This window comes from Rutidosis leptorrhynchoides, chromosome 5 (genome assembly GCF_046630445.1).
Source record: "Rutidosis leptorrhynchoides isolate AG116_Rl617_1_P2 chromosome 5, CSIRO_AGI_Rlap_v1, whole genome shotgun sequence".
NCBI lineage: Eukaryota > Viridiplantae > Streptophyta > Magnoliopsida > Asterales > Asteraceae > Rutidosis > Rutidosis leptorrhynchoides.
In genome coordinates this window covers 401,911,334-401,936,858 of record NC_092337.1, presented here as the reverse complement: position 1 = coordinate 401,936,858, position 25,525 = coordinate 401,911,334, and the positions used below count along the sequence as shown (strand labels likewise).

General features: G+C 34.2%; 2 protein-coding genes across 2 annotated transcripts; both read left to right on the top strand.

Moving 5' to 3' along the window:
• The first annotated feature begins 19,821 nt into the window (after positions 1 to 19,821).
• Positions 19,822 to 23,339, top strand: LOC139849885 (uncharacterized). Its single transcript, XM_071839499.1, has 2 exons — positions 19,822 to 19,917; positions 22,551 to 23,339. The coding sequence occupies exons 1-2, from the start codon at positions 19,822 to 19,824 to the stop codon at positions 23,337 to 23,339; spliced, it is 885 nt and encodes a 294-aa protein (XP_071695600.1).
• A 12-nt stretch (positions 23,340 to 23,351) lies between these two features.
• LOC139849884 (uncharacterized) lies at positions 23,352 to 24,098 on the top strand. Its single transcript, XM_071839498.1, has 2 exons — positions 23,352 to 23,391; positions 23,470 to 24,098. The coding sequence occupies exons 1-2, from the start codon at positions 23,352 to 23,354 to the stop codon at positions 24,096 to 24,098; spliced, it is 669 nt and encodes a 222-aa protein (XP_071695599.1).
• The last annotated feature ends 1,427 nt before the right edge of the window (positions 24,099 to 25,525 follow it).

The following is a 25,525-nucleotide window of genomic DNA, read 5'->3' as shown; positions in this document are numbered from 1 at the left end:
GTATTATTATTTTTATTAACATAGTTATTAATTAGTAATATTAAATTAGATACATAAATAAATTATATAAAAAAAAGAAAAGAAAAAAAAGAAAACAAGAGCTGGTAAGAAATTCTGTTCCTCTCACAATCATACTGTAATTGATTTATAGAATTCGTACAAATCAACTTTAAACACTGGAACCAGTCCAAATTCGGTTATCAATCCCATTCGACTTTTATTTTTCTTTTTATTTAACTTATGTATCTGTTCTTGATCAAATTACAATAGACGACTTCATTTTTATTTTAAATTAACTGTGTGCCGTTTATTACTCTTAATATCACTCAAATATTCATCTCAATATCATTTATCAATTTACAATGTTGCTGAGTATAAATTTAAACAAAAGGAATTAATGAAACAGTCTCGTTAACCTCTGTTTTCAAGGATTTTTGCCATAAAATGAATTCGAAGTCCATTTCAAATTCTGTAAACGTGGTGTGATTAGGAATGATCCAATGATACTTTCTGTAAATTATCAAGTCTCAAATTCTTCTCTTGATTTCGAATTGCAAGGTCAAAGTTTCAATGAAAAAGTCAAACGAAGTGATTTTGGGTAAAATTCGAGTTCGTTTTAAATTTTCTGGATCAATTAAAGGTTCACAAAGTTTCCAGGAGTGATTTATGATCGATTTCATGTTATAATTACAAGCTAAAAGTGTCCAATTCTCAAAATCAAGGTTTGAGTTCATATTTTTTTAATATATATTTATTTTCGTGTTCTTCATCTGCTATAAAAATATTCTTTTCATTTTCTATTAATATCAAACCTCAAACAATCAGATATATATTTTCTATTGAGATGATTAAAACAAAACAATTAATCCAATTGTACAAATTTTGGTACTTCTGGTCGATGGTGATTTGAAGGAGAAAGAGAGGAACATCAAGATAGTTTAAAATAAACTGGAATGGGTTTTTAATCAGATAAATTGAATTGGTTCAGTGGTTTGATGTGTTGTCTGGTATACGAGTGACCCTGGTTCGATTCTAGCATCTGCCATTTTTTTTATAAGCTTTATGAGGTAGTTATCATCTTTATTATTATTATTATTATTATTATTATTATTATTATTATTATTATTATTATTATTATTATTATTATTATTATTATTATTATTATTATTATTATTATTAATTATTGTTATCATTATGTTATTTATTGTTATTAATATCTTAATTATCATTATAAGTTAGGCTATTATCATTACTAAGTATTATTGTTATTTATGATAAAAAAAAATGAATGTAAGGATTATATATATATATATATATATATATATATATATATATATATATATATATATATATATATATATATATTGATTATAGATACAAATATGAAAATTATTGTTATTACTAAATATTTAGAAGTATCACTATCATTAATTAAATTAAGAGTATTAACATTATCAAAAGTGTTAGTATTAGCATCACAATTATTATGATTAAAATGATTATCATTATCAATATGGTTTTTCTTATTATTATGAAAATAATACAAGTTATTATTATTTTCATTAATATTAGTATTAATATCATTTTTGTAATTATTAGTTTTACTATTATTATTTTTATTAACATAAGTATCAATTTTAACAATATCGTTATTATTATTAGTATTATCGATATTAAGAAAGTTATTATTATTAGTAAATCATTATTGTCGAAACTATCATTTTTATTACAGATAAATATTTTGTACCTAAAATATACTTAATACATATATTGTAATTATATTAATAGTTTATATACCTACATATCAAACATAATAACATTATTTATATAATACTCATATATAACAAACTAATGATATTCTTATATAATTCTAACCATATATATATATATATATATATATATATATATATATATATATATATATATATATATATATATAGATATTAAACATTTTCAATATATACACAAACTAAATAAGTATAATATATATAATTTAAGATATAATATATAAACTTGTTCGATTACGGTTATACATATTAATTTATATATAAATGACATAGGTTCGTGAATCCGAGGCCAACCCTGCATTGTTCAATATCGTCATATGTATTTTTACTACAAAATACAGTAGGTGAGTTCATTTGATTCCTTTTTACTCTTTACATTTTTGGGACTGAGAATACATGCGCTACTTTTACAACTGCTTTATTAAATGCTTTTGAAATACATTTTGAACTGCGAATACATGAAATGCTTTTATAAATGTTTGATGAGATAGATACAAGCAAAACATTCCTCGAATGAATTATGTGGACGTGATAATTGCCACTACTGAATTATGTGGACGTGATAATTGCCACAATTGATATGAATATTTTCCCCCTGATTATTATTGCTTGATAACCTAAGAATTAGGGAACATCACTAATTTTAAGAATTAGTGCACGCCTAATTGACGTGAATCCTAAAGGTAGCTACCGGGTTTAACACCCCCACCCAGAATGTTCACTAGACGGAAGGGCTAGTGGGCGTGGAGTTTAGTACTTCGAAGTTTATATGATTATTATGCAGACGAGATGTTCTGTTTTGGGGATATTATTATGCGCATTATATGTTAAGGTCAGTTACCAAGCCAAGCTATGAAAGCAATGAAAAGTGAATGTTATGTATCGAGAGAATGATTTTATACACAGGTTATGTGTATGTTATTTTTGTGCATGAGATACATATACGGTTACTAAGATTTATGAAAGATGATTTCGTACACGAGAAAGGTGTACTGTATTTAAAAGATATCGCATGTACATTACAGGTGGGTATAGGATTCGGGCCCATTTATACCATGCAGCATTTAAATCTTGTGGTCTTTCAAAATGATGAATTTTATTGTTTTATGATAAACCTATGAACTCACCAACCTTTTGGTTGACAATTTAAAGCATGTTTATTCTCAGGTATGAAAGAAATCTTCCACTGTGCATTAGCTCATTCTAGAGATATTACTTGGATTCATTCATGACATATTTCAAAAAACGTTGCATTCGAGTCGTTGAGTTTATCAAGAGTATTATTAAGTCGTTGATAGTTTGATATATTATGAAATGGAATGCATTCCTGTCAACTATCGATGTAATGAAAGTTTGTCTTTTAAAAACGAATGCAATGTTTGTAAAATGTATTATATAGAGGTCAAGTACCTCGCGATGTAATCAACTATTGTGAATCGTTTATAATCGATATGGACTTCGTTCAGATGGATTAGGACGGGTCATGAAAGCCTCCACCGATGGTGACCTTCTTTTCCTTCGGGTGAAATCTTACTCATTCGCAACCATACACAAACAGAGACACACACGTCACAAGGCCCCGTTTGATTCAGGGAATTCAATGGAATTCCGGCGGAATTGTAATTGAATTTAGACATGCGTCGTGTCTAAATTCAATTCTAATTATGCCGGAATCCCATTGAATTCCTTGAGTCAAACGGGTCATAATTTTTCATATTTTTAGGGTTTTAATCTGGGTCATCTAGGGTTTCTATTTTGAAGTGATTTATTGGTGTTCGGTTGGCAACGAATGTGTAGACTCCAATTTGCAGGCAAAGTAAACAAATTTGAAATTCCAAACAAGTTTTTAATTCCACACATTCTTGTTGATACTTTCTATAACGCCGATTCAATAAATTGTAGCAAAAAAATACATGTGTACCATGTCATTAAGGGCACTTTAAGTAAATCTGTGTGAATTTATCAAAAAACATATTTAAAAATATCAACTCCCAATTGAAAAACTGTTTTTGAATCGGAAGTTCTACTACACAATTTTAACAGCCTGACTTATAAGGTAACCAAATCGTTTTAACAGTTTGTTTTTCTATTCTTTAAAAAAAATAACTTTATAAAAAACGAGACAATACAACACACACCCTGACTAAAGTAAATAGCACATAAAACAAGCTATACAAAGTCTAACAAATGCGGTCAAGCAACACTAAACAAATGTAACGTCAAACAAACTTTAACAAGGAGAAAACAAACTAGAACCATTAAGAAACAAAAACTATGTAACGTCCCACTTCAGCATTGTTGTGCGTCGCGCAAATGCTGGAACTATGGGGCAGTTTGACAGCTTTTGTGTTTTGAGGGACTGTGAAATGTCCCGTTCTTATTGATTAAAAACGTTCCATATTAATTGATTTCGTTGCGAGGTTTTGACCTCTATATGAGACGTTTTTCAAAGACTGCATTCATTTTTAAAACAAACCATAACCTTTATTTCATAGATAAAGGTTTTAAAAAGCTTTACGTAGATTATCAAATAATGATAATCTAAAATATCCTGTTTACACACGACCATTACATAATGGTTTACAATACAAATATGTTACAACAAAATAAGTTTCTTGAATGCAGTTTTTACACAATATCATACAAGTATGGACTCCAAATCTCGTCCTTATTTAAGTATGCGACAGCGGAAGCTCTTAATAATCACCTGAGAATAAACATGCTTAAAACGTCAACAAAAATGTTGGTGAGTTATAGGTTTAACCTATATATATCAAATCATAATAATAGACCACAAGATTTCATATTTCAATACACATCCCATACATAGAGATAAAAATCATTCATATGGTGAACACCTGGTAACCGACATTAACAAGATGCATATATATAAGAATATCCCCATCATTCCGGGACACCCTTCGGATATGATATAAATTTCGAAGTACTAAAGCATCCGGTACTTTGGATGGGGTTTGTTAGGCCCAATAGATCTATCTTTAGGATTCGCGTCAATTAGGGTGTCTGTTCCCTAATTCTTAGATTACCAGACTTAATAAAAAGGGGCATATTCGATTTCGATAATTCAACCATAGAATGTAGTTTCACGTACTTGTGTCTATTTTGTAAATCATTTATAAAACCTGCATGTATTCTCATCCCAAAAATATTAGATTTTAAAAGTGGGACTATAACTCACTTTCACAGATTTTTACTTCGTCGGGAAGTAAGACTTGGCCACTGGTTGATTCAAGAACCTATAACAATATATACATATATATCAAAGTATGTTCAAAATATATTTACAACACTTTTAATATATTTTGATGTTTTAAGTTTATTAAGTCAGCTGTCCTCGTTAGTAACCTACAACTAGTTGTCCACAGTTAGATGTAAAGAAATAAATCGATAAATATTATCTTGAATCAATCCACGACCCAGTGTATACGTATCTCAGTATTGATCACAACTCAAACTATATATATTTTGGAATCAACCTCAACCCTGTATAGCTAACTCCAACATTCACATATAGAGTGTCTATGGTTGTTCCGAAATATATATAGATGTGTCGACATGATAGGTCAAAACATTGTATACGTGTCTATGGTATCTCAAGATTACATAATATACAATACAAGTTGATTAAGTTATGGTTGGAATAGATTTGTTACCAATTTTCACGTAGCTAAAATGAGAAAAATTATCCAATCTTGTTTTACCCATAACTTCTTCATTTTAAATCCGTTTTGAGTGAATCAAATTGCTATGGTTTCATATTGAACTCTATTTTATGAATATAAACAGAAAAGTATAGGTTTATAGTCGGAAAAATAAGTTACAAGTCGTTTTTGTAAAGGTAGTCATTTCAGTCGAAAGAACGACGTCTAGATGACCATTTTAGAAAACATACTTCCACTTTGAGTTTAATCATAATTTTTGGATATAGTTTCATGTTCATAATAAAAATCATTTTCTCAGAATAACAACTTTAAAATCAAAGTTTATCATATTTTTTAATTAACTAACCCAAAACAGCCCGCGGTGTTACTACGACGGCGTAAATCCGGTTTTACGGTGTTTTTCGTGTTTCCAGGTTTTAAATCATGAAGTTAGCATATCATATAGATATAGAACATGTGTGTAGTTAATTTTAAAAGTCAAGTTAGAAGGATTAACTTTTGTTTGCGAACAAGTTTAGAATTAACTAAACTATGTTCTAGTGATTACGAGTTTAAACCTTCGAATAAGATAGCTTTATATGTATGAATCGAATGATGTTATGAACATCATTACTACCTTAAGTTCCTTGGATAAACCTACTGGAAAATAGAAAAATGGATCTAGCTTCAACGGATCCTTGGATGGCTCGAAGTTCTTGAAGCAGAATCATGACACGAAAACAAGTTCAAGTAAGATCATCACTTGAAATAAGATTGTTATAGTTATAGAAATTGAACCAAAGTTTGAATATGATTATTACCTTGTATTAGAATGATAACCTACTGTAAGAAACAAAGATTTCTTGAGGTTGGATGATCACCTTACAAGATTGGAAGTGAGCTAGCAAACTTGAAAGTATTCTTGATTTTATGTAACTAGAACTTGTAAAATATATGAAGAACACTTAGAACTTGAAGATAGAACTTGAGAGAGATCAATTAGATGAAGAAAATTGAAGAATGAAAGTGTTTGTAGGTGTTTTTGGTCGTTGGTGTATGGATTAGATATAAAGGATATGTAATTTTTTTTTCATGTAAATAAGTCATGAATGATTACTCATATTTTTGTAATTTTATGAGATATTTCATGCTAGTTGCCAAATGATGGTTCCCACATGTGTTAGGTGACTCACATGGGCTGCTAAGAGCTGATAATTGGAGTGTATATACCAATAGTACATACATCTAAAAGCTGTGTATTGTACGAGTACGAATACGGGTGCATACGAGTAGAATTGTTGATGAAACTGAACGAGGATGTAATTGTAAGCATTTTTGTTAAGTAGAAGTATTTTGATAAGTGTCTTGAAGTCTTTCAAAAGTGTATGAATACATATTAAAACACTACATGTATATACATTTTAACTGAGTCGTTAAGTCATCGTTAGTCGTTACATGTAAATGTTGTTTTGAAACCTTTAGGTTAATGATCTTGTTGAATGTTGTTAACCCATTGTTTATTATAACAAATGAGATGTTAAATTGTTATATTATCATGATATTTTGATATATAATATATCTCAGTATGATGTATATACAGTTAAATGTCGTGACAACGACAATCGTTACATATATGTCTCGTTTCGAAATCATTAAGTTAGTAGTCTTATTTTTACATATGTATTTCATTGTTAATACACTTAATAATATATTTACTTATCATTTAACATAATTAACCAAGTGTATCAATATCTTAATATGATTCATATGTACCTTGTAAGACGTTGTTATAACGATAATCGTTATATATATCGTTTTCGAGTTTCTTAAATTAATAGTCTCATTTTTATGTATATAACTCATTGTTAAAATACCTAATGAGATACATACTTATAATAAAAACATGTTAACTATATATATAACCATATATATGTCATCGTATAGTTTTTACAAGTTTTAACGTTCGTGAATCACCGGTCAACTTGGGTGGTCAATTGTCTATATGAAACATATTTCAATTAATCAAGTCTTAACAAGTTTGATTGCTTAACATGTTGGAAACATTTAATCATGTAAATATCAATCTCAATTAATATATATAAACATGGAAAAGTTCGGGTCACTACAGTACCTACCCGTTAAATAAATTTCGTCCCGAAATTTTAAGCTGTTGAAGGTGTTGACGAATCTTCTGGAAATAGATGCGGGTATTTCTTCTTCATCTGATCTTCACGCTCCCAGGTGAACTCGGGTCCTCTACGAGCATTCCATCGAACCTTAACAATTGGTATCTTGTTTTGCTTAAGTCTTTTAACCTCACGATCCATTATTTCGACGGGTTCTTCGATGAATTGAAGTTTTTCGTTGATTTGGATTTCATCTAACGGAATAGTGAGATCTTCTTTAGCAAAACATTTCTTCAAATTCGAGACGTGGAAAGTGTTATGTACAGCCGCGAGTTGTTGAGGTAACTCAAGTCGGTAAGCTACTGGTCCGACACGATCAATAATCTTGAATGGTCCAATATACCTTGGATTTAATTTCCCTCGTCTACCAAATCGAACAACGCCTTTCCAAGGTGCAACTTTAAGCATGACCATCTCTCCAATTTCAAATTCTATATCTTTTCTTTTAATGTCAGCGTAGCTCTTTTGTCGACTTTGGGCGGTTTTCAACCGTTGTTGAATTTGGATGATCTTCTCGGTAGTTTCTTGTATAATCTCCGGACCCGTAATCTGTCTATCCCCCACTTCACTCCAACAAATTGGAGACCTGCACTTTCTACCATAAAGTGCTTCAAACAGCGCCATCTCAATGCTTGAATGGTAGCTGTTGTTGTAGGAAAATTCTGCTAACGGTAGATGTCGATCCCAACTGTTTCCGAAATCAATAACACATGCTCGTAGCATGTCTTCAAGAGTTTGTATCGTCCTTTCACTCTGCCCATCAGTTTGTGGATGATAGGCAGTACTCATGTCTAGACGAGTTCCTAATGCTTGCTGTAATGTCTGCCAGAATCTTGAAATAAATCTACCATCCCTATCAGAGATAATAGAGATTGGTATTCCATGTCTGGAGACGACTTCCTTCAAATACAGTCGTGCTAACTTCTCCATCTTGTCATCTTCTCTTATTGGCAGGAAGTCTGCTGATTTGGTGAGACGATCAACTATTACCCAAATAGTATCAAAACCACTTGCAGTTCTTGGCAATTTAGTGATGAAATCCATGGTAATGTTTTCCCATTTCCATTCCGGGATTTCGGGTTGTTGAAGTAGACCTGATGGTTTCTGATGCTCAGCTTTGACCTTAGAACACGTCAAACATTCTCCTACGTATTTAGCAACATCGGCTTTCATACCCGGCCACCAAAAATGTTTCTTGAGATCCTTGTACATCTTCCCCGTTCCAGGATGTATTGAGTATTTGGTTTTATGAGCTTCTCTAAGTACCATTTCTCTCATATCTCCAAATTTTGGTACCCAAATCCTTTCAGCCCTATACCGGGTTCCGTCTTCCCGAATATTAAGATGCTTCTCCGATCCTTTGGGTATTTCATCCTTTAAATTTTCCTCTTTTAAAACTCCTTGTTGCGCCTCCTTTATTTGAGTAGTAAGGTTATTATGAATCATTATATTCATAGATTTTACTCGAATGGGTTCTCTGTCCTTCCTGCTCAAGGCATCGGCTACCACATTTGCCTTCCCCGGGTGGTAACGAATCTCAAAGTCGTAATCATTCAATAATTCAATCCACCTACGCTGCCTCATATTCAGTTGTTTCTGATTAAATATGTGTTGAAGAATTTTGTGGTTGGTATATATAATACTTTTGACCCCATATAAGTAGTGCCTCCAAGTCTTTAATGCAAAAACAACCGCGCCTAATTCCAAATCATGCGTCGTATAATTTTGTTCGTGAATCTTCAATTGTCTAGACGCATAAGCAATCACCTTCGTTCGTTGCATTAATACACAACCGAGACCTTGCTTTGATGCATCACAATAAATCACAAAATCATCATTCCCTTCAGGCAATGACAATATAGGTGCCGTAGTTAGCTTTTTCTTCAATAACTGAAACGCTTTCTCTTGTTCATCATTCCATTCAAATTTCTTCCCTTTATGCGTTAATACAGTCAAGGGTTTTGCTATTCTGGAAAAGTCTTGGATGAACCTTCTGTAGTAACCAGCTAGTCCTAAAAACTGGCGTATGTGTTTCGGAGTTTTCGGGGTTTCCCACTTTTCAACAGTTTCTATCTTTGCCGGATCCACCTTAATACCTTCTTTGTTCACTATGTGACCGAGGAATTGAACTTCTTCCAACCAAAATGCACACTTTGAAAACTTAGCATACAATTCTTCCTTCCTCAATACTTCTAACACCTTTCTCAAATGTTCACCGTGTTCTTGGTCATTCTTTGAGTAAATAAGTATGTCATCAATGAAAACAATGACAAACTTGTCAAGGTATGGTCCACACACTCGGTTCATAAGGTCCATGAACACAGCTGGTGCATTAGTTAAACCAAACGGCATGACCATAAACTCGTAATGACCGTAACGTGTTCTGAAAGCAGTCTTTGGAATATCATCTTCTTTCACCCGCATTTGATGATACCCGGAACGTAAGTCAATCTTTGAATAAACAGACGAGCCTTGTAGTTGATCAAATAAGTCGTCAATTCTCGGTAGTGGGTAGCGGTTCTTGATGGTAAGTTTGTTCAACTCTCGGTAGTCGATACACAACCTGAATGTACCATCTTTCTTCTTGACAAACAAAACAGGAGCTCCCCACGGTGATGTGCTTGGTCGAATGAAACCACGCTCTAAAAGTTCTTGTAATTGGCTTTGCAGTTCTTTCATCTCGCTGGGTGCGAGTCTGTAAGGAGCACGAGCTATTGGTGCAGCTCCTGGTACAAGATCTATTTGAAATTCAACGGATCGATGTGGGGGTAATCCCGGTAATTCTTTCGGAAATACATCGGGAAATTCTTTTGCAATGGGAACATCATTGATGCTCTTTTCTTCAGTTTGTACTTTCTCGACGTGTGCTAGAACAGCATAGCAACCTTTTCTTATTAGTTTTTGTGCCTTCAAATTACTAATAAGATGTAGCTTCGTGTTGCCCTTTTCTCCGTACACCATTAAGGGTTTTCCTTTTTCTCGTATAATGCGAATTGCATTTTTGTAACAAACGATCTCTGCTTTCACTTCTTTCAACCAGTCCATACCGATTATCACATCAAAACTCCCTAACTCTACTGGTATCAAATCAATCTTAAATGTTTCGCTAACCAGTTTAATTTCTCGATTCCGACATATATTATCTGCTGAAATTAATTTACCATTTGCTAATTCGAGTAAAAATTTACTATCCAAAGGCGTCAATGGACAACTTAATTTAGCACAAAAATCTCTACTCATATAGCTTCTATCCGCACCCGAATCAAATAAAACGTAAGCAGATTTATTGTCAATAAGAAACGTACCCGTAACAAGCTCCGGGTCTTCCTGTGCCTCTGCCGCATTAATATTGAAAACTCTTCCGCGGCCTTGTCCATTCGTGTTCTCCTGGTTCGGGCAATTTCTAATAATGTGGCCCGGTTTTCCACATTTATAACAAACTACATTGGCATAACTTGCTCCGACACTACTTGCTCCGCCATTACTCGTTCCGACACCATTTGTTCCTTTCGTTCTATTAACCCCTGGTCCGTAGACCTCACACTTCGCCGTGCTATGACCATTTCTTTTACACTTGTTGCAAAATTTGGTGCAGAACCCCGAGTGATACTTTTCACACCTTTGGCATAGCTGCTTCTGATTGTTGTTGTTGTTGCGGTTATTATTGTTGTTGGGATGATTGTTGTAGTTGCTGTTGCTGTTGTTGTTATTGTTGTTATTGTTGGGCCGTTTGTTGTAGTTACGATTGATGTTGCGATTGTTGGGATAATTGTTGCGATTATTGTTGTAATTGCTGCTGTTGTTGTATTGGTGATTCTTATCACCGTTTTCCTCCCACTTTCTTTTGACTTGCTTCACATTGGCCTCTTCAGCAGTCTGTTCTTTAATTCTTTCTTCAATCTGGTTCACTAGTTTGTGAGCCATTCTACATGCCTGTTGTATAGAGGCGGGCTCGTGTGAACTTATATCTTCTTGGATTCTTTCTGGTAATCCTTTCACAAATGCGTCGATCTTCTCTTCCTCATCTTCGAATGCTCCCGGACACAATAGGCACAATTCTGTGAATCGTCTTTCGTACGTGGTAATATCAAATCCTTGGGTTCGTAACCCTCTAAGTTCTGTCTTGAGCTTATTGACCTCGGTTCTGGGACGGTACTTCTCGTTCATCAAGTGCTTAAATGCTGACCACGGTAGTGCGTACGCATCGTCTTGTCCCACTTGCTCTAGATAGGTATTCCACCATGTTAACGCAGAACCTGTGAAGGTATGCGTAGCGTACTTCACTTTGTCCTCTTCAGTACACTTACTTATGGCAAACACTGATTCGACCTTCTCGGTCCACCGTTTCAATCCGATCGGTCCTTCGGTTCCATCAAATTCCAAAGGTTTGCAGGCAGTGAATTCTTTGTAGGTGCATCCTACACGATTTCCTGTACTGCTAGATCCAAGGTTATTGTTGGTATGTAGCGCAGCCTGTACTGCGGCTATGTTTGAAGCTAGAAAAGTACGGAATTCCTCTTCATTCATATTCACGGTGTGTCGAGTAGTCGGTGCCATTTCCTTCAAAATAGTCAAATGGAACAAGTTAATCATACAGAATATTAAGAGTAGTTAATAGTATTTCGTAGCATAATATGAACTCATTTATAAAAGCTTTTTCTTCATATTAGCGTTTTATAAGTTTAAATTCGGGTAGTACCTACCCGTTAAGTTCATACTTAGTAGCTAATATACAATTCAACTACTACAATTCTATATGAAAAACTGATTATAATAATATTTCGCGTTCAAACTTTTATACAATATTTTACAAACTTACAATACCGCTTATTTTACATAAAGCTTGAAATATAGCACACAATAACTTTGATACAAGATAGTTGTGATGATAATTCTAGCTAGTACACAAGTCGTTCAGCAAAGGCAATAAAGACACGTAATTCATACGTCCAGAAACAAGTCATGCATTCTGGTTTTACTAGGACTACTTCCCATCCTTGGTCTTGTGCAACATAACCGTTATGGCCGTTTATAAGACAGCGTGTTGTAACGTCATCAAAGGGACGAGGGTTACGTAATGTCCAACAGTCCCGTAATAATCTAAAAACCTTATTTCTTACCCCAATTACAGACTCCGTCACTTGTGGAAACGTTTTGTTTAATAGTTGTAGCCCGATGTTCTTGTTCTCACTTTGGTGAGAATCGAACATTACTAATCAGTAAGCATAACATGCTTCTTTATGTTGCATGTTAGCCGCTTTTTCTAAATCACGAAGTCCAATATTCGGATATATTGAGTCAAAATAATTTCTTAACCCGTTGCGTAAAATAGCATTTGGGTTCCCCGCAATATATGCGTCAAAGTAAACACATCGTAACTTATGGGTTTCCCAATGTGATATCCCCCATCTTTCAAACGAAAGTCTCTTATAAACCAAGACATTCTTGGAACGTTCTTCGAATGTCTTACAAACTGATCTCGCCTTAAATAGTTGTGCCGAGGAATTCTGGCCGACTCTAGACAAGATTTCATCAATCATGTCTCCGGGTAGGTCTCTTAAAATATTGGGTTGTCTATCCATTTTGTGTTTTTAAACTGTAAAATAGACAAGAGTTAGATTCATAAAAAAAATACTTATTAATACAAGCAATTTTTACATATATCATAAAGCATAAGAACACTATATTACATATATTACACCACACGAATACAACTATCTTATTCTGACTCGCTCGTTTCTTCTTCTTCGGTTTTGGTTCGTTTTGCCAAGTTTCTAGGGATATATGATGTTCCCCTAATACGAGCCGTAATTTTCCACATTGGTTTAGAAAAACCCGGTGGTTTAGAGGTTCCCGGGTCATTGTTAAAACTTAAGGACTTCGGGGGTTGACGATACATATAAAGTTCATCGGGGTTGGAATTAGATTTCTCTATTTTTATGCCCTTTCCCTTATTATTTTCTTTTGCCTTTTTAAATTCAGTTGGGGTAATTTCTATAACATCATCGGAATTCTTGTCAGAATCTGATTCATCGGAGAATTGGTAATCCTCCCAATATTTTGCTTCCTTGGCGGAAACACCATTGACCATAATTAACCTTGGTCGGTTGGTTGAGGATTTTCTTTTACTTAACCATTTTATTATTTCCCCCACCGGTTCTATTTCTTCATCCGGTTCCGATTCTTCTTCCGGTTCCGACTCTTCTTCCGGTTCCGACTCTTCTTCCGGTTCCTCTTCGGGAACTTGTGAATCAGTCCACGAATCATTCCAATTTACATTTGACTCTTCATTATTATTAGGTGAGTCAATGGGACTTGTTCTAGAGGTAGACATCTATCACATAATATCAAACGCGTTAAGAGATTAATATATCACATAATATTCACATGTTAAAAATATATAGTTTCCAACAAAATTTGTTAAGCAATCATTTTTCAAGTAAACACGGTCAAAGTCCAGACTCACTAATGCATCCTAACAAACTCGATAAGACACACTAATGCAAATTTTCTGGTTCTCTAAAACCAACGCTCTGATACCAACTGAAATGTCCCGTTCTTATTGATTAAAAACGTTCCATATTAATTGATTTCGTTGCGAGGTTTTGACCTCTATATGAGACGTTTTTCAAAGACTGCATTCATTTTTAAAACGAACCATAACCTTTATTTCATAGATAAAGGTTTTAAAAAGCTTTACGTAGATTATCAAATAATGATAATCTAAAATATCCTGTTTACACACGACCATTACATAATGGTTTACAATACAAATATGTTACAACAAAATAAGTTTCTTGAATGCAGTTTTTACACAATATCATACAAGTATGGACTCCAAATCTCGTCCTTATTTAAGTATGCGACAGCGGAAGCTCTTAATAATCACCTGAGAATAAACATGCTTAAAACGTCAACAAAAATGTTGGTGAGTTATAGGTTTAACCTATATATATCAAATCATAATAATAGACCACAAGATTTCATATTTCAATACACATCCCATACATAGAGATAAAAATCATTCATATGGTGAACACCTGGTAACCGACATTAACAAGATGCATATATATAAGAATATCCCCATCATTCCGGGACACCCTTCAGATATGATATAAATTTCGAAGTACTAAAGCATCCGGTACTTTGGATGGGGTTTGTTAGGCCCAATAGATCTATCTTTAGGATTCGCGTCAATTAGGGTGTCTGTTCCCTAATTCTTAGATTACCAGACTTAATAAAAAGGGGCATATTCGATTTCGATAATTCAACCATAGAATGTAGTTTCACGTACTTGTGTCTATTTTGTAAATCATTTATAAAACCTGCATGTATTCTCATCCCAAAAATATTAGATTTTAAAAGTGGGACTATAACTCACTTTCACAGATTTTTACTTCGTCGGGAAGTAAGACTTGGCCACTGGTTGATTCACGAACCTATAACAATATATACATATATATCAAAGTATGTTCAAAATATATTTACAACACTTTTAATATATTTTGATGTTTTAAGTTTATTAAGTCAGCTGTCCTCGTTAGTAACCTACAACTAGTTGTCCACAGTTAGATGTACAGAAATAAATCGATAAATATTATCTTGAATCAATCCACGACCCAGTGTATACGTATCTCAGTATTGATCACAACTCAAACTATATATATTTTGGAATCAACCTCAACCCTGTATAGCTAACTCCAACATTCACATATAGAGTGTCTATGGTTGTTCCGAAATATATATAGATGTGTCGACATGATAGGTCGAAACATTGTATACGTGTCTATGGTATCTCAAGATTACATAATATACAATACAAGTTGATTAAGTTATGGTTGGAATAGATTTGTTACCAATTTTCACGTAGCTAAAATGAGAAAAATTATCCAATCTTGTTTTACCCATAACTTCTTCATTTTAAATCCGTTTTGAGTGAATCAAATTCCTATGGTTTCATATTGAACTCTATTTTATGAATCTAAACAGAAAAGTATAGGTTTATAGTCGGAAAAATAAGTTACAAGTCGTTTTTGTAAAGGTAGTCATTTCAGTCGAAAGAACGACGTCTAGATGACCATTTTAGAAAACATACTTCCACTTTGAGTTTAATCATAATTTTTGGATATAGTTTCATGTTCATAATAAAAATCATTTTCTCAGAATAACAACTTTAAAATCAAAGTTTATCATAGTTTTTAATTAACTAACCCAAAACAGCCCGCGGTGTTACTACGACGGCGTAAATCCGGTTTTACGGTGTTTTTCGTGTTTCCAGGTTTTAAATCATGAAGTTAGCATATCATATAGATATAGAACATGTGTGTAGTTAATTTTAAAAGTCAAGTTAGAAGGATTAACTTTTGTTTGCGAACAAGTTTAGAATCAACTAAACTATGTTCTAGTGATTACGAGTTTAAACCTTCGAATAAGATAGCTTTATATGTATGAATCAAATGATGTTATGAACATCATTACTACCTTAAGTTCCTTGGATAAACCTATTGGAAAATAGAAAAATGGATCTAGCTTCAACGGATCCTTGGATGGCTCGAAGTTCTTGAAGCAGAATCATGACACGAAAACAAGTTCAAGTAAGATCATCACTTGAAATAAGATTGTTATAGTTATAGAAATTGAACCAAAGTTTGAATATGATTATTACCTTGTATTAGAATGATAACCTACTGTAAGAAACAAAGATTTCTTGAGGTTGGATGATCACCTTACAAGATTGGAAGTGAGCTAGCAAACTTGAAAGTATTCTTGATTTTATGTAACTAGAACTTGTAAAATATATGAAGAACACTTAGAACTTGAAGATAGAACTTGAGAGAGATCAATTAGATGAAGAAAATTGAAGAATTAAAGTGTTTGTAGGTGTTTTTGGTCGTTGGTGTATGGATTAGAGATAAAGGATATGTAATTTTGTTTTCATGTAAATAAGTCATGAATGATTACTCATATTTTTGTAATTTTATGAGATATTTCATGCTAGTTGCCAAATGATGGTTCCCACATGTGTTAGGTGACTCACATGGGCTGCTAAGAGCTGATAATTGGAGTGTATATACCAATAGTACATACATCTAAAAGCTGTGTATTGTACGAGTACGAATACGGGTGCATACGAGTAGAATTGTTGATGAAACTGAACGAGGATGTAATTGTAAGCATTTTTATTAAGTAGAAGTATTTTGATAAGTGTCTTGAAGTCTTTCAAAAGTGTATGAATACATATTAAAACACTACATGTATATACATTTTAACTGAGTCGTTAAGTCATCGTTAGTCGTTACATGTAAATGTTGTTTTGAAACCTTTAGGTTAATGATCTTGTTGAATGTTGTTAACCCATTGTTTATTATAACAAATGAGATGTTAAATTGTTATATTATCATGATATTATGATATATAATATATCTCAGTATGATGTATATACAGTTAAATGTCGTTACAACGACAATCGTTACATATATGTCTCGTTTCGAAATCATTAAGTTAGTAGTCTTATTTTTACATATGTATTTCATTGTTAATACACTTAATAATATATTTACTTATCATTTAACATAATTAACCAAGTGTATCAATATCTTAATATGATTCATATGTACCTAGTAAGACGTTGTTATAACGATAATCGTTATATATATCGTTTTCGAGTTTCTTAAATTAATAGTCTCATTTTTATGTATATAACTCATTGTTAAAATACCTAATGAGATACATACTTATAATAAAAACATGTTAACTATATATATAACCATATATATGTCATCGTATAGTTTTTACAAGTTTTAACGTTCGTGAATCACCGGTCAACTTGGGTGGTCAATTGTCTATATGAAACATATTTCAATTAATCAAGTCTTAACAAGTTTGATTGCTTAACATGTTGGAAACATTTAATCATGTAAATATCAATCTCAATTAATATATATAAACATGGAAAATTTCGGGTCACTACAGACTGAATGTGTAAATTTGTTAATATCAAGTTTTAACCCCAAAATATGGTTCGAGACTTCATTGTTGCAGCCATGAAACTTTTGGAAATGCTCTCATTCTAGTGAGAAAGGGTAGTGTGAGGAAGAGCTAGGAAGGTGACAGAAGGGTGCAATCTCGACCCATTTAGAGTGCTCTTGGTTCTTACAAGTGAGTGCATCATTTACATACCTTTGGTAAGCTATTAATTCGGATTTTATTTTATTAATTTCATTTTTAGATACGGGTTTGGGTTTGTTAATGGATGTTAACCCCAAATTACTTGTTGTGGGTATAATTTGTAGCAAGAAATGAGTCATGCATACAAAGTGTTTGAAGAAATGCCCTAACTAGAAATTGTTGTTGATGATGATGATTATATGTGGAAATCAGTCCCTTACACCATTTATAAGCCGATTTTAATCGATAAAAGTGTTGTGGCTTGTTTCGATTGAATTGGTGTTGTTTTAGTGAAATTGGTATTTCTGACACATTCAATGTAACACTTTGCAACAGTCATATCTCCTAAACCGTAGCTCCGTTTTGGGCGTGTGAGCACTTTTTGAAAATTTCTTTGAGCATCATTTCCAATGAATAAGCTTTTGTTGACCAAATAGGTGTCTAGCTGGGTCATAATCTACTGTAACTAAGGGCTGCCAAATGGTTAAAATGGGTAAAATTTGTATAAAGAGTTATTGTTTGGGATTTTGGGCATGGTGTAAGTGTCAACATGTTATGAAGTTATTTGAACATGAATTACCACTTATAGTGGTAATGGGTCCCTTTTGGGTCTAGAATTGGTTGAAAGCTTAATTGAGTCAAAATTAAGCCAGGGGTCGCTTTTGGTGTCTAGTGGCATTATGGACGGGTCATGTGTTTAGGTGTGTGGTGATTAGATAAATAGAAATTTTTTAGCTTATCATTTTTGATTTAATGTAATAGGTCGATTACATTGACGACTCTCGGAATTCGGGAATTGTATCATTAGAAGATATAAGGTGAGTACAACAACAACAACAACAACAAAACCCAATACCACATAATTGGTGTATGGGGGAGGTGAGATGTAGACAATTATTCCCCTATTCGAGAATAAAGACAAGTCATTTCTCCACCCAGAGTGAAAACACTCCCAAAAGTAGAGAAAGTCATTTCTCTCTCTATTCAACGGATAGAGAGATTGCTTCCGAGTGGACCTCCGGTCAATAAGTAGGAAATTTTTTTGGAAAAAATAAATAAAATTGAGACGCCATGAAAATTGTAAAATCAAATTTCCATGGGTTTTAAATCCTGCCTGAAATTTAATTTAGGCTCTAAGAGTCAGTCAAGTCGCCAATAAATCGACGCTTGCTGTCGAGTCAATAACTAGAGCCATAAGAAGATACAAGGTGAGTGTAATAGTTATATGTATGTATGCATACATCGGGTGTGTGGACTATGAGTTAGACCACTAAAGTAGACTATGAGTTAGACCACTTGGCGTCAAGTGATTATGAGGTAGACACTGGATGACATTTGGGCGGCCACCCGGTGATTTGAATATCCATAGGTGATTCGAAATAATGACGGTCGCCGTTGGCGGTTGCAATGGTGGCAACGGCTGCACACTTTATCTCATCCACTGTTTTTGACTACGTAGATGTTGACTATACCACGCGTTTATTACCAAGTCATACACTTATTTCTGCTTTCCATTCATGTTTTTAATTCAACTTGATAGTATATGTATATATATGTTACCTGCTTTAATGTTTGATTATATTTTTTCATAAAGGATGTACAAGTTTTAAAGATATTAGAACCGTCAATGAAGTGGTGCATCATACATACTGATCTGCATGTGAAGCTGTTGGCCTTCTTGGCGATGATAAAGAGTGGGCCACTGCACTCGAAGAAGCATCGACATCGGCAAGTTCGTCTGAACTTTGCTCGCTTTTTGCCCAGATTTTGGGTTACTGTGATGCGACAAATCCGGTGGAGCTTTGGGAAAAGCATTGGAAATTGATGGCTGATGATATACCCCTGCGTGTTGCTGCCTCTCTAAACATGCCAAAATTTCACATCAATAATGAAGACCTTCATAATTATGTGCTGTACGAGGGCGAAATCCTTTTGAACCAGTCTGTAAAATGAATATCAGAGTATGGGTTACTAGATCTACCACCAAACCTGTTGTTGGATCTTTATAACCGGCTGATTATGGAAGAGAAGAATTACGACCGTGAATCCCTTAATAATCAGCGGGTGGAACTGGAGCGTAGCCTGAATGGCAAGCAGAAACAAGTGTATGACTTGGTAATAAACGGGTCGCATAGTCAACAAAGCGAGTTGGTTTTTGTCTACGGCCACGGTGGGATATGAAAGACGTTCCTATGGAAAGCGATTATCACAGCATTACGGGCAAGGGGGAAGATTGTCCTTGATGTAGCATTGATAGTGCTCCAAATGCACATATATTTAGGCACAATATCCTTCCAATATATAAAGCTTTTAGTTGTAATTGTTCTATTTTTATGTAATATTCGTTTAAATAAATAAGTGCGAAGGCAAAAGAAGAAAATGGCGATTTAAAGACGCAAATGACCAAAAAGCTCAAATGTACAAGATATAATTCAAGTGGTTCCATTTATTGATAAGAAACGTCTAAAAATTACAAGAGTACGAGCCGCGGAACGCAAAATACAAAATATCTCCGCGTACGAAAGGACGTTCGAAAATCCGGAACCGGGACCTGAGCCAACTATCAACGCGCGACGCAACGGAGCTAAAATTACAAGTCAACTATGCACATAAATATAATATAATATATAAATAATTCTTAAAATTATATATTAATAAAATGTCGGCAAAACTAGAAAACAAAAGTAGGTGGCCTGATCCAGCTGGCCATGCGATCGCATGGCCAGGAAGACCATTTTTCATGCGATCGCATGAAGCCAAAAACCTGGCCAGGTCCTATAAATTCAGCATTTTTTCGACGAGTAAAAGATACCTTTTTCTTTTCCTTTCTATGTAACGTAAATATATATATATATATATATATATATATATATATATATATATATATATATATATATATATATATATATATATATATATATATATATTTATAATTTAATTTTAATTTTAAGTTAATAATAATAAGGTTATTTTAAGAATATTTTACGAGTTTTAAGTTGAAATTCTGTCCGTGCAACGCTACGCGATTAATCACCACTGTAGGCTATGTTCTTCCTTTTTAAATTAATGTCTCGTAACTAAGTTATTATTATGCTTATTTAAGACAAAGTAATCGTGATGTTGGACTAAAAATTAAGATTGGGTTATTAGATTTTGTACCATAATTAAGGTTTGGATAAAAGACCGACATTTGTGGACATTGGACTATTGACTATTAATAGATATGGGGTATTGTCTAATCGAGTGACAACTCTTTGGAATCTGTCGAACCTATCTTCAAATTAGTTAATCTAATAATTATTAAAATGATTATGTATGTTCTATTTAGTGACGTTTATACGACATCTTTTACGATCATTTAATTAATTATTCGGGTTGGGTAATTGATTATTCATTCTGATCAAGTGGGTAAATTAATATTCATATCTCATTAAAACAGGGGTGGATTACATACAAAGATAATTGGTGTAATTGTTAACAAAGTATTAAAACCTTAGATTACACGCAGTCGATAACCTGGTGTAATCATTAAACAAAGTATTAAAACCTTGTTACAGTTCGAATCCCTAATTAGTTGGAATATTTGACTTCGGGAATAAGGTTAATTTGACGAGCATTTTATAATTATGACCGATGGACTATTATGGACAAAAACCAGATAGGTATCAAATAAACAGGACAAAGGACAATTAACCCGGGTAACAATTAATTAAAATCAAAACGTCAAACATCATGATTACGGAAGTTTAAATAAGCATAATACTTTTATTTCATATTTCATCGTAACTTTATTTACTGTCATTTTAATTACTGCAATTTACTTTATCGCAATTTAAATTCTGTCATTCATATTATCGTCATTTATCTTTACGCTTTATTTAAAATCGACAAACCGGTCATTAAACGGTAAAAACCTCCTTTTATAATAATATTACTATATATAATTATATATATTTTTATATAAAAATAGTCAATAAAAATATAGCGTTGAACTCAGCTAGCTCCCTGTGGAACGAACCGGACTTACTAAAAACTACACTACTCTACGATTAGGTACACTGCCTATAAGTGTTGTAGCAAGGTTTAGGTATATCCCATCTATATAAATAAATAAAACTTGTATCATATTTCATAGTATTTCGTAGTAAAAATATAACTATTTCATATACGCCTCTGCGCACATCAAGATTTTGGCGCCGCTGCCGGGGCACCGAAGCGAAACGCTATAAAAAAAGTATATTAAGTTTTTAATCTATTTTTGTTAAAAAAAATAAAAAATAGTTATTTCTATATTTTTAAGTATTTAAATTAAAAAGTTTATATTTTTATTTTTCGTTTGTTAAAAATTAAGATTAATAAGTAAAATTTTTTTATATATAAGTTTTTATTACATATAAATTAAAAAAAGAAAATTAAAAAAAATAATAATAAGTAAAAATAATAGGGCCCAACTGTAGCAGCCCATCAGCTGGCCTGGATCCATAACCCATGAGATCGCATGGCCCAGAAGAGTTAAAACCATGTGACCGCATGGCCTATTCTGATACGTCAGGTCTGATCATGGTACTGAATTAATTACGGAGTATTAATAATTATTATTATTAGTAACCCTAATTAGGGTTTAGGGGCGGGTAGGTCTAGAGGGAGTAGAGATACTCGCGTTAGGATTAGAGTAGGTAGTTGGAATGTAGGAACTTTGACTAGCAAATCCTGTGAACTTGTAGATACGTTACTTAAGAGTAATGTAGACATATTGTGTTCAAGAGACCAGATGGAGGGGTGAAGAGGCGGTTGACATTGACGACTACAGGTTGTGGTTCTCGGGTTCTAGAGTAGCTAGAAACGGGGTAGGGATCCTTATAGGACCCCTATATAAGGATAATATTGTGGGTGTGGATAGGTGTAGCGATAGGATTATGTCGGTTAGGGTAGTTATCCAGGAGGAGACTTACATGGTCATTTGCACCTACGCACCTCATGCTGGTTTAGGAGATGATGAAAAAAGTCGCTTTTGGGAAGCGTTAGATGAAGTTGTGAGGAGTTGCCCCGATGACCATCGATTGGTTATTGGGGGAGACCTTAATGGTCATATAGGAATGATCTCGGACGGATATACGGGTGTCCATGGGGGCTTTGGGTACGGAGTTCGGAATGAAGAAGGACGCTCTATTCTCGAATTTGCTGTTGCTCACGATCTGGTTGTTGCAAACTCTTTCTTTAGGAAGACGGAAGCACAACTAGCTACTTTCCACAGTGGGGGACATAGTACCCAGATTGACTATTTGATGCTTCGCAAAGGGGACCTTAGAGCTTGCAGAGATTGTAGAGCCCTAACTACCTGGACTTGTTCCACCCAACACAGATTATTGGTCATGGACTTGGTTCTGCAGAGGCGGGTTACTAAGAGAGTGAGACCTGTCCAACCTAGGATCCTTTGGAAGAATCCGATTGAAGGGAAAGTTAAAACTTTTAAAGCGTCAGTGTTGGAAAGAGTAGAGGCAGGAATGGATACCATTACTCAAGTGGACGCAGATTAGATGTGGAATAGGATGGCATCTGCTATTAGGGATGTTGCCAAGGAAACCTTAGGTATGGCAGTAGGGACATCGAGAGGACATAAGTCTAATAGATAATCATGGTGGATTAGTGATGAGGTTCAAACCAAAGTCGCGCTTAAGCAACCAAGGTTTAGGGAGCTCATTACATGCCGGGACGGGACACGTGATGATAGAACTACGGCAGAAGAGAGGTATAAAGAAGCCAACAGAGAAGCGAAGAAGGTCGTTGCCCGTGTAAAAGATAAAGCGTATGAAGACTTGTATAGGAAACTAGACTCTAAAGAAGGAGCAAATGATATTTACAGGATTGCAAAAGCTAGGGAGCGTAGGAGGAGGGATATAGATAACATCAAGTTTATTAAGGATGAAGCCGGTCAAACCATAGTGAAGGAAGAAGAAATTAGGAAAATATGGGAAGGGTATTTCTCATCTCTTTTCGTGGGTGAAGGACCTGGGCGCCAAGAGGTTCCGCAGGACTTGGGAATAGGACAATTCCGGAACAACAATTTCTGTAGGAGAATCAGTCAGGAAAAAGTAAGTTCGGCACTACGAAAGATGGGTAGAAACAAAGCTGTAGGACCAGACCAGATCCCAATAGAGGTGTGGCGGTGCCTTGGCGAGGATGGTGTCAGGTGGTTGACGTGTCTTTTCAATAAGACACTTAGAAGTTATAAAATGCCTACGGAATGGAGACTTAGCGAGATTATCCCTATTTACAAAAATAAAGGGGATGCCTAAATCTGCGGTAATTATAGAGGCATAAAATTACTTAGTCATACTATGAAGCTTTGAGAGAGAGTGATTGAGACTAGACTTCGACGCGAAACTACGGTTTCAGAAAACCAATTTGGCTTCATGCCAGGGCGCTCTTCGATGGAGGCAATTCATATTTTAAGAAGCGTTATGGAGAAGTATAGGGAGAAACAAAAGGGTCTAGAGATGGTCTTCCTAGACTTAGAAAAGGCCTATGATAGCGTACTGCGAAAGCTGATTTGGAAGACACTTAATGTTTGGGGTATCCCAAGTAGATATATTAGAGCTATTATGGATATGTACGATGGGGCGAAGTCCTGTGTCAGGATGCCTGTGGGAAACACATAGTATTTCCCGATAGAAGTAGGCTTGCACCAGGGATCAGCCCTTAGTCCTTTCCTTTTCGTTTTGATTCTCGACGAGCTGTCTCGAGGAATACAAGAGAACATCCCTTGGTGTCTGATTTTTGCGATGATATCGTGCTTGTATCAGAATCAAAGGATGAGCTTAACAGAAGACTAGAACAATGGTGGGAGACCTTAGAACAAAATGGGTTACGGATCAGCAGATAAAAGACAGAATATCTTAGGTGCTAATTCAGTAGGACTGAAGATGAACTAAATGGTGGAGGGATTATCAGCATTGGGGACCAGATCTTGCACCCACAAGAGTCTTTTAGATATTTAGGTTCGGTCCTCCACAAATCGGGGAGGATAGACGAAGATGTGACTCATCGTATTAAGGTAGGTTGGTTGAAGTGGAGAGCTGCAAAAGGTGTCTTGTGCGACATGAAGATACCGCTCAAATTGAAAGGGAAATTCTTTAAAGTAGCTATTAGACCTGCCATGTTGTACGGATCAGAATGTTGGCGAATGACGAAGGCCCAAGAGAGAAGGATGGAAGTAGCAGAAATGAGGATGCTTAGGTGGATGTGTGGTAAAACTATGTTAGATAGGATCCCGAATGGTGTGTTTAGGGAAAACCTTGGAGTCAGTAGCATCATCGACAAGCTAAGGGAAGAACAGTTTCGATGGTTTGGGCATGTGATGAGGCGACCACGTATTGCCCCGGTTAGGAGAGTCGAGGCATTCACGGTCGATGGCGTAAGGAGAAGGTGTAGACCTACACGTAAGTGGATGGATAGACTTAGGCTCGAAATGAGGGAGCTTTCGTTGACTGAGGACATGACTTCTGATAGGGGTGCGTGGAGGGCTAGAATTAGAATAGTCGATTAGGGCTACATCCTTTTATGTTATTTTATTATTTTTACTTGTTTTTTTATTAGGATCCTTATTTTTATTCTCATTCTTTTTATTACTATAATAATAATAATAATAATAATAATAATAATAATAATAATAATAATAATAATAATAATAATAATAATAATAATAATATTATTATTATTATTA